Source organism: Penaeus chinensis, chromosome 26 (genome assembly GCF_019202785.1).
Source record: "Penaeus chinensis breed Huanghai No. 1 chromosome 26, ASM1920278v2, whole genome shotgun sequence".
Taxonomy (NCBI): Eukaryota; Metazoa; Arthropoda; class Malacostraca; order Decapoda; family Penaeidae; genus Penaeus; species Penaeus chinensis.
In genome coordinates, this window is record NC_061844.1 from 17,574,486 (window position 1) to 17,585,556 (window position 11,071).

Below are 11,071 nucleotides of genomic sequence, written 5' to 3' on the forward strand. Positions count from 1 at the left end.
GTCTTGTTTTCTCAGGAACAATAATCATTATCACTGAAATCTTTACTCTATATGTTTCATTACTGCCAGATTTCATGTCGATAATGTTGGGTGCCTGCGAGAATACAGAGGACTGTCTGTTTGTATATGTCTGTCGGTCTGGTTGTTTGTTTCTCTGTTTTGTGTGTTTGTCTGTCTGGTTCTTTGTCTGTTTGTCTCTTTGTATCTCTGGCTGTATATCTGTCTGTCTGTCTGTCTGTTCAACTTTCGAATTTTCTTTTCTCTGTAGAACTTATGAAATTGCATATTAAAATATATTATATGACCACTCCAAAAGAAAAAAAAGTGTCTATTTTTTCGGTTACAACACGTGATAATTGAAAACAAAAAAGGGTTCGAAATCGTATCTTTTTCACTTCTTACTTTTTCCTTTTTTTTTTTTTTTTTTAGCAGTCACTGAGAAATTTTACGCAAAATCTTTTTGACATTAGTATGAAGTTTTAAAATTTGCCTTTTTTAAAATTAATGGTCGAAACCTACGAACTACTGTTACTTCACAACACTTCTGGTCTAAGAGTTTGAAAGATATTAGACTATCTACGTTTGGCCATTTACCATTCTAAACAGTGTTGTGTGTGTAGGGGGGTTAATAATAAGAGTAATAATAAGAGTGATGGCAGTAGTAGTAGTAATAATTGTGATGATAATAACAATTATAATAATAACAATAATAGTAATAGAAGTAATAATAATAGTAATAATAATAATAATATCAATAATAAATGTAATAATAATAATATCAATAACGATAGTAATAATAATGATAATAATGATAATAATAGTATTAATAATAACAATAATAATGATAATAGTAATAAAGATAATGTAAGAAAAATGACAGTAACAATAGTAATAATGGTAATAATATCTATTGTATTTTATAATATGTAATCAACGGTAAGCGAGGAGGTATCACTCACAATACTTTACATAAATACAAGAATTACATTATTAGATACAGACTTTGCTAAATTACAAGAAAACGTTAATGAAGACAGCTTTTTTTTAGATACAAAAATGCATTCCAAAATACATCACCAGTTACGTTCCAAAATTCCTAACCTAACCTGAATACATTTTAAAAAATACAGTGCGAGAAGGTAAGATACAGTTAAAATACACTAAAATACAAATATTTATATCTAAAAAATATCATGTCTTGAGGAATTTTAGTAAACTTAAACTTCTCTTTTTAAAATCTTGATCATGGGGCGGGAGTTCAAATTGTGACGTCACATACAAGGAAAAGATATTGCACACACAACCTTGGTGCTGGCTTGGTATTTTTTTTATTTTTTTATTATTTTTTTTTATTAAGTTTCGATTTACATGTGAAATTTGGATTTTTTTTTTTTTCTTTTAGTCTGATCCATCTCACGTTTTCTTTCTTTCTCTGTGTCTGTTTCTCTGTCTCTCTTTATGTGTATATATATATATATATATATATATATATATATATATATATATATATATATATATATATATATTTTATTTATATAGTATATATCCTTGACAAAGTACATGCTATCCTCAGACAGCGATTTGTATATATTCACTAATTACGAATCGCATCGTGTGTTTCTTGATAGAAAATTCAAATACATGTTTCATTCTATATGGGTAAAATTGTAAGTCAGTCATGAGAGTTGCTGAAACGACATGGCAAGAATCTGCATTGTGGTATTGACTTCGGTGGGATGACTGTCTTCAAAATCATTCTGTACCTCTATGATATAACCTTACAGGCTCAAAACATCGAAGAAAATGCTGTGTGTCTTAATTTGTTGACTTAGGTCAGGTAATAAGACAAGTAAATGCCCGTGATCATTGGAATTATCTAGTTGTCTGAGATTCGGACTCTATGCGAACTCGGAGCCTCACCTGCGCTGGATACGGTAAGATGCAAAACTCATACAACTTCCTATTTTAATATGGATAACTATGTACAAAAAAAAAAATACTGAATCTGAGAAATGCATTTGAATGTTTCCAAAGTCTGTCGAAGCGAAGAGTGGTGTGTAAAAACAGTATAAGATGCAGAGTAATCAGGTACTTTTTAATTTTCATTAGAAGCTTCCACAATGTTTTGATTGTAATTAGAAATCATTACAGCATATTAAGTGCTTTAAAGGTTTTCTGTTACCTTTTTTATGTAAAAAAAAAAAAAAAAAAAAAGGGTTACTTCGTATGAACGCGGGTCAGTAAGATTGCTAGACGAGCACACATCAGTCCTAATAATATATTAATCAATATTTTTATAAAAAATAATGTGGTAAACATGACACTATAAAACTGGAGATGAAGCTGTACAGAAGGGTAAATACACTAATTAGAGGAAAGTGTTGATATACAGAAGAGTTTAGGGCTATGGAGATGAAACCACATCAAGAATCAGTTCTTAGTCCCTTCTTGCTCAAATTGCGTTGGATGTAGTGTCAGCAGAAATAAGGTACAAAAAGGGGGGGGGGTTACTATGTTCTAAGGATTTTGGAAAAATAGTAAATACAAAGGAAGTGCACTGTGGAATGATCCATTGGTCGGAGCGTCTCCACATGGGAGGATAAAAAAAATTAGGAGCTACTAGTATGAAAAACATTTGCAAGTTCGTAAGTGATAGGATAAGTACTATGGCATCATTCTGTTGTAGCACAGTGCTGTTCTTTGTCATCTGATCATGATTAATGCCACGCAAAGTATTGGTCCTTTGTCTAGAAAAAACATATTTATATTTACATATTGTTAATTATTCTAGAGCAGAGATTCTTAATCTTTTCATTACCACGCCTCCTCTAGGGATTTGTGCATGCCCCCCCGCCTCTGTGAATGGAATTCCCTCCCAGATTATAAAGAAAATTAAGAATACATTCCTAGTCTTTTTGCTGAGATTGAATTAGCCACATTTTTATTAATTAGTCACATTATTTTGAACAAAATAATATAATTAGAGAAATTACTCATACCCTCCTTGGAAATTACTCTAGAATCACTGTTCTAGATTAAAATGAAGCACATTATTTGTATCTGATCACATTATTTGATATTTGACATAATGTTTTTCTATATATATATATATATATATATTTTTTTTTTTTTTGTGGGTGGGGGGTGTAAAATTTAGTACTCTGTGTCGAGTTCTTCTGTTCGTTTGTGATATTTAGATGTAATTTCATTGAAAATACGGTTTCCTGTTTCTAGACAAGATTATTTTTCATATATCTTTTTAAAATGCATAATTTTTTCCATTTCTTAAATATTTTTTACGGGAAATAAAATGTTCAAGTCAACAATATTATTTATTATATAACTTAACAACCTAAGAAACTCAGTCAGCATCTCTTGTCGTCTACAACAGAAAACGGGAGCGTCAGTACAACGGCTAACCTCTTTAACAGACATTTACAAGTGGAGAAAATTCTACCTCTAAAATGGTGAGATTTTTGTGGATAATGAATTAGTGAAGTTTCAGCATGGACGTAGGCAATTAAAGAAAAAAAGGGGGGCGGGAGATAATAGGTACATAAATACGAGTAAGGTAAGATGTGTTACAGATGAAATAGTGATGTGATATGTGGTATAGAAAATGGAGAAGATTAAAGTACCAGTCGCCTAGAATTGCCTGCATAGTAAACAAGGCGATATATGCCAAAATACTATATTTCTCTTTATTGCAATATCTACCTTGTTCATTCCATGCATAACACATTGGTTTATTGCATTTATATATTTTTATTTCGTTCATAAATCAAAACTAGTGTTGCTAGTAGTTTGACTTTGGCAGGAAAGCCTGGGTCATTTAAGATATGGTCTTCACACACTCTGCGGATTCCTCTCTTCTCTTTACCAAAGCCACACTGCTGTTTTATGCTGGACCTTTGGCTTTTGTATTGTAGAGGATTGATTTATTTTATTTGTTGTAAAACAAGGAAAGAAATATCATAAGTCGATCGACCTCCTATTGGTCTTGAAAGGCCATTCCATCCGTGCTTTTCATGCTTAGCCTTCGGACCCAGGGATCAGTTTTCGGACTCTTGAAGATCCTTTAGCAATCCATGACCAGAAGATCCTCCAACGATCCATCACGAGCAGATCCTTTAACCATCCTTGACTAGTAGATCCTTTTTTAGCCACCCAATTACTAAACTTTCTTCGATGAAGCTCTACCATCTCATTTTCTCGGACGCTGACGAAGGCGATGAAGGTCTGGCGGGCGTTGGGGACGTGGCAGGACCCCCGAAGAACGCCGTGATCTCCTGCAGGGTCTTTCCCTTCGTCTCCGGCACCACCAGGACACAGAAGACCAAGTTGACGGCGCAGACGCCACCGAAGAGCCAGTACACACCGTATTCGTGGATGGCATCCTGGATGAGGAAAAAGAGAAAGAGGAAGAGTTGGTTTAAGTACTTTGTCATAAATGAGTTAAAGATGAAGAGATGGCTGTCAACACGGAGGGTAGTTATTGTTTAAAAAATAAAGGTAAGATATATAATAACAAGAAAAATAGTTATTATCACCACCATCCAAAAATGTACCAAAGAAAACGAGAACGCACCTGGATACTCTCAAAAAAGTACGTGACAATAAAGGACATTGTCCAGTTTGTCATTGTACTCAAACTACTGGCAGCTTCACGAACGTTGGCCGAGAAAAGTTCGCCTGGAAAAGAAAAGTCGAAGAGTTAGTGTTGTTGCATTATTAGAATGGCTATAGGAATGTATTTGTATTGTAGATAAGAATATAGATATAAGAGTGTATAATAATGTACATTCTGCTACACAATGTCTGCACATTATGTATAAGAATGTAAATATATTTTATATTAGAATGTATTCTTACTGTACTACATATATATTGTATATAAAAATGTTTTCATATTGTATTTAAGAAAGTATCATATACAAAAACGTACGCATTTTGTATATAAGAATGTACCCGTATTCTATATAAAAATAAATATATTTATTTCATATAAGAACGTGATCATGGGTTCAGTAAAGTTGAGAGAGAACTGAAACTCTGTTCCTGTCTTCTAGTGCTAAAAATATTCTTATGAGCAAAGTAAAAACAGGCTGAACTACAGTCCTAGAAACTGATACCAAATGCGAGAACGAGAAAAAAGACAGACAAAAAGCAGAGGCAATGAAAAGAATACGTAGACTACTTATTGAGAAATGTATATAAACTTTCTTATCTTTTTCATGATAACGAGATGTCAGTAAGCAAGGCGGTCTCTTAAGTGATAACGATAAAACAGATAATTTTTCGAAATACTTGTCATTCTGTTTTCATTTCAGCTCCCTGGCAGTGACACTGGTCTTGTGTCTCGATTTATTAGTTTTTTGGTTGATGTTATTGTAGTCTTTCTTATCAGGTCTTGAATGATAAATTTGCTTGTTTTGTAATTTAGAGCTTTTGGGTAAAAGTTGGTGACTTCAGATAAGATGTTATAACTGTGATTGGTTGTCTATCTCTTCTTTTCACTTCTCTTCTCTTATCTTCTATCTCTCTCTCTCTCACGCACACACAGACACACATACGTACACACGCACGCGCGCGCGCGGTCGTGAGTACTTGTGTGTGTGTGTGTGTGTGTGTGTGTGTGTGTGTGTGTGTGTGTGTGTGTGCGTGCGTGTGTGTGCGTGCGTGTGTGTGCGTGCGCGACCGCGAAGCCCTGCACTCATATTCTCATGTCACAAAATTACAGTTACTCGTGTACTTATCACATCTATTCATACCGAAAAATTATCACATTTAAGACAATGACTTGTATACTCAAAACCAGTGGTTCTTAACTTTTTATTACCACGCCCCCTTTTTATAGAAAAACATATTTATTGAGTATGGATAAGTCACATTATTATCAAACGTCTCATCATTTGTCCATGAGAAATGAATAACAAATAAATTAGAGATATTTCCGCTCTTTCTCAAGGGCTCGTGTCCCCTTCAGAAAATACTGACGCCCCCAGGTCAAGAACCACTGCTCGAGACCATTTATTGTTATGCTTATTACTTCTTGAAACTTCCCATTTACGTATACTCATACTTTTCACTGTACTTACTCATACACTTGACTATACTTACTCATACATTTAACTAAACCTAACAATCCACATGATAAAACTCTCATACACTTGACTATACTTACTCATGCATTTAACTAAACCTAACAATACACATGATAAAACTCTCATACACTTGACTATACTTACTCATACATTTAACTAAACCTAACAATACACATGATTAAACTCCCATACTTTGATAACAGTTATTCAAACATAAGATTACACTTACACATTTCATTACTATTATTCAGGCACAAGATTACACTTACACTCTTGATCACACTAATTCAAGCACTCATCCACCCTCATCATTACACTTACTCATCATGAGCCATGGAATAGGTCCGTAGCCGATACTGAATGACGCAATGTAAACGATTAATGACGTAATAGGGAGCCATCCGAGGGCGCTGACGTCACCGTGGTCTTTCAGGTAGAAGAAAACTCCGAGACTGACTGTTGAAAGAGAATGTGCATTTTTATGTAATTATTCATTTATCTATCTATTACTGCCATATTTATTGTTTTATTATGGTTGTTTTATTCCTTTCCGAATTTTTGGCGGGAATTTTAGACGTTGGGAATTTAGGAGATTTCGCAAATTTGGGAAAATTGTAATATTGTGGCGGGAAATACGAATCAGCAGTTTAGAAGATTTCGACTTTTAGAGAGAAAAAAAGAGAGATTTGGAGGAACATGTCTCAGCAATTCTTCATTTTTAGTCTTTTTAAAATAAATTGAGAAAAAAAAAAAAAACGTTAATAAGGTGGAGGGGACTGCACCGTATTACTGTAATAGGCCTTTGGAATTGTCTAGTGCAGATCTTTGTGTTGTGCGGAATTTAGAACAACACGACACTACACAATAAGAAAATCATAAAAGAAACTGACAATACAAGAAAAAATATACAAAAAAAAAAAAAAAACATACATACCGAGAGAAACAGTCATGGCTGCCGCAGATATGATCAGAAGAAATTTCCTGCCAGCTTTGTCCATAAGCACACTAGCGACAGCAGTGGCCAGGACCTGAACTACACCGATGATGATGGAGCTGACGTCATCGGATAGGTCTGTTCCTGAGTCCTGCAGTGGAAGTGATAATAAGGAGATGAAAGAGTGTATTTTGTGTGCCTTGTGATTGTTTGATATGGGATGTGGTTATTATGTAAATTTATATGAACAGGTGTATGTATATGTGTGTGTTTGTGTGTATCCATGAACGTGTAGACAGAGAGTGCAAAAAACAGAAAGAGAGAAAAGAAAGACAGAAAGAGAGGGAAGAAAAACAAAAAGAGAGAAAAGAAAGACAGAAAGAGAGTGAAGAAAAACAGAAAGAGAGAAAAGAAAGACAGAAAGAGAGTGAAGAAAAACAGAAAGAGAGAAAAGAAAGACAGAAAGAGAGTGAAGAAAAACAGAAAGAGAGAAAAGAAAGACAGAAAGAGAGTGAAGAAAAACAGAAAGAGAGAAAAGAAAGACAAAAAGAGAGTGAAGAAAAACAGAAAGAGAGAAAAGAAAGACAAAAAGAGAGTGAAGAAAAACAGAGAGAGAAAGGAAAGACAGAAAGAGAGTGAGGGAAAGAGAAAGAGAGAGAAAAAAAAACAAACATAATCTTTCGTTCCTCCTTACCGCAAAGATAGTCTTCAAGTTAAAGAGAACAGCGTTGACGCCCGAGAGTTGCTGGAATAACATGAGTGCAACGGCGATAAGGAGAGGCTTCAAGATATACCCCTGCTTGAGGTCTGAGAAAGAAGCTTTGTTCGCTTTGGAGTCCTCGAGGCTCTGTTTCAGCATCTGCATCTCCGGCTGGATGTTGTAGTCGGGTCCTAGGAGAGAGCAAGAGAATTAGTATCTTTAGTGCGACTTGCTTCATCGAGTCTCAGAAAAGAAAAATCTGGCAACTCACTCCAAACTCTGGAAGGCTTCGATTCGCTATCTTTTCAGAGAAAATTATAACGTTATGGTGAACATATCAAAATTTTATAAAAACTGGAAACATTCCATATAAAGTCTAAAAACATGGCATGCAAACATAAGTGTCAGCTGATGAGAATTAAAATGCTCCATAGTACAGAATGAGTTGCCAGTTCGTTTTTTTTTTCCGTGCACAGAATATTTTGTGTCACAAAATCCATCACAGATTCGCATTTCCATCTATATTTCTCTTACACATTGTTGTTTCTAATCATTATTTACCTCTGAAATATCGCATAGATTCCTGAGCCTCCTTATCCTTCCCCTTAGAGAGCAGGTAACTCGGGGACTCCTTGGAGAAGACCATTAACACGCAGAAAATGATTGTCGGGACAGCGCATACAACTGCCAATATTTGCCAGCTGTTTATAAAGGCGCCGAAGATGTATGCGTAGAGAATGCCAATCACGACCATCAGCTGGAAACCTGCGCCTGTAGTCGAGGAAATTGGATTTGTAATAAAAACTCCCCTACACTTAGTTATGCGTTTGTGTATAGTGTTTAGATTAACCTGATAATAGTTAATAGAGGGACATTTTCGTTTCACGTGGTATGTATATACAAATATAGATAGATAGACAGATAGACAGAGAGAGAGAGAGAGAGAGAGAGAGAGAGAGAGAGAGAGAGAGAGAGAGAGAGAGAGAGAGAGAGAGTGTGTAACAGACACTACCAGGAACAGACAGTAAAAATAAAAGATTTTCAAAGCAGCTTTAAACACGACTCCACGCAGGCCTACCTAACATTCCTCTGATGTCAGCAGAGGCGAATTCCCCGATGTAGGTGGGAGCTGCAATGCACATCATGCCTGTGCACAGTCCAACGATAAGGCGACCCACCAGGAGCATGGCGAAATTTTGAGCGAAAGCTGGAGGAAATAATGCATATTTTTATTTCATTATGATCATTTTATTAAAAAGTTGGATGTATGTTAAAATAAAGAGTAAATCTGTACCATTTAGAAATTTAGTCAGTTGATGTGTAAGATAAGCATAGAATAAATAAATACATATATACCATCAGTGACCTTACATTACTAACATAAGTGAGACCACTCTTATTGAGCACTCCCCCCCCCCCCCCAAAAAAAAAAAAGACCAAAAAAAGACAATGACAGAAAAAAAAAATCAATAATATAAACGTAATTTTTTTAATCACACTAACACAACACAGAGACATAAAGAAAAAAAAATAGGAAAAAAAAAATCAAACAAATGAACACAAAAATAAGTACCATTAACCACACCCCATTAACAAACACACGAGCTCCCCCGTCGCCGATGATCGCTCAGAACACAAATAAAAAAAAAAAAAAAAAAAAAAAACTATAAAAATGATAATAGAAAGAAAAAAAATAATACAAATAACACAACACAAAATGAATACAAAACAAGTACCACAGGCAGCACCCCACTAACAAACACTCGAGTCCCCCCTCACCGATGATCGTCCAGGATCCGAAGAAAATAGGGGACAGGGCCAGCATGGTTCCCCGCCGCCCGATGGCGTTGATACAGAGGCCGCCGATGGGCCCTCCCACGAGAGCCCCGAGGTTGACTGACGAGGAGAACCAGCTGTTTTCGACGGTTGTCAGCTGCAGGGAACTGTCGGTGGAGTTGTTGGTCAGCAAGATGCCCGCCGGAGAGGAGTAACCGAGGGCTGTGCCGAAGCAGAGGGCCCCCATCGTTGCTGTTAGGGAGAAGAGGCGGAGGTTTGGGTGCTGGTGTCGGAGTGTTAAGGGAAGAGTTTTCGCGGTTTAAGATCTATGCCATTTTTAGTTATTTTTATTATTATTTTTTTTTTTTGTTGTTATTAATACCATTATTGTGATTATTAATATTATTATTATTGATCTTATTGTTATTAATATTATTATTAGTAGTAGTATTGTTGTAATAATTATTATTATCACCATCATTCTTATTCTTAATTATTACTGTCATCATTATTTTCAATATAATTATTATCTCACCATGATCACTCATTATCAAAACAATTATCATCATCACCCTTACCTGACAGAGCAGCGATGTACTGGGTAGCCCGAGCTGGTTTAGCATCGTTTACGAGCTCACCTGTTGATATCCCCAGCTCCGCCATGATGCCCGATGACGGTGTCTCCTGTGATGAAGAGATAACAAAATAGATATATAGATAGATAGATAGATAGATAGATGCATATATAGATATATGGATGGATGAATAGATTTGGAGGGATAGAGAGAGACAAAGAGATCCCCAGCTCCGCCATGATGCCTGGTGACGGTGTCTCCTGTGATGAAGAGATAAGAGATATATATAGATAGATGCATATATAGATAGATGGATGGGTGAATAGAGATGGAGGGATAGAGAGAGACAGAGAGAGAGGGAGGATGTGAGGGGGAAAGGGAAAGGGAGAGAGAGAGAGGGGGAGGGAGGGATGAAGAGAGGGAGGGAGGGGAGGAAGAGGGAGAGAATGAAAGTGAGAGAGAGAGATTTATATATATATGATTAGAGAGAGAGAGAGAATGTGTGTGTGATACCGTATAGAATCTTTGCTATTATTATCAACTTCTGCGTTATGAAGTTTTACTGTTATGTTGACATTTCAGTAAGTATTATAATATTGTATAGATTATAAAAGTGTTATTATTATTATTAATTCTATTTTATCAAATCTTATTATCGTTATTGTTAAATGTTATTATTATGGATTTCATTAACCAAATATGTGCATATTATTGCTGTTGTTGATATTGTTATTATCATCATTATATCTTCAAAATGATAATGATTACTGGCAATATCATAATATTATCGCTATTACTAATACTCTGCAACCATTATTATAATCACTATCATGGTCTTCACTATAACAGTCTGTTATTTCTTTAATTATCGTTTTCACTATCATCACGAATTTTCAGTTTCGATTTCATAATTATATAATACCTGTTAATTGATGGTAAGAGCATTTGATTTTACCGATTGTCTGTTGACTGGATATTTTTT

At 35.2% G+C, this 11,071-nt stretch overlaps 1 protein-coding gene across 1 annotated transcript; it reads right to left on the reverse strand.

The window, feature by feature from the left end:
• Nucleotides 1-3,319: 3,319 nt before the first annotated feature.
• Nucleotides 3,320-10,202, reverse strand: LOC125039182 (facilitated trehalose transporter Tret1-like). The gene is made up of 9 exons (XM_047632961.1): nucleotides 10,093-10,202; nucleotides 9,518-9,766; nucleotides 8,817-8,945; nucleotides 8,300-8,509; nucleotides 7,733-7,929; nucleotides 7,039-7,189; nucleotides 6,426-6,560; nucleotides 4,589-4,692; nucleotides 3,320-4,397 (listed from the first exon to the last, which is right to left on the reverse strand). The coding sequence occupies exons 1-9, from the start codon at nucleotides 10,175-10,177 to the stop codon at nucleotides 4,197-4,199; spliced, it is 1,461 nt and encodes a 486-aa protein (XP_047488917.1). The 5' UTR covers nucleotides 10,178-10,202; the 3' UTR covers nucleotides 3,320-4,196.
• Nucleotides 10,203-11,071: the final 869 nt, after the last annotated feature.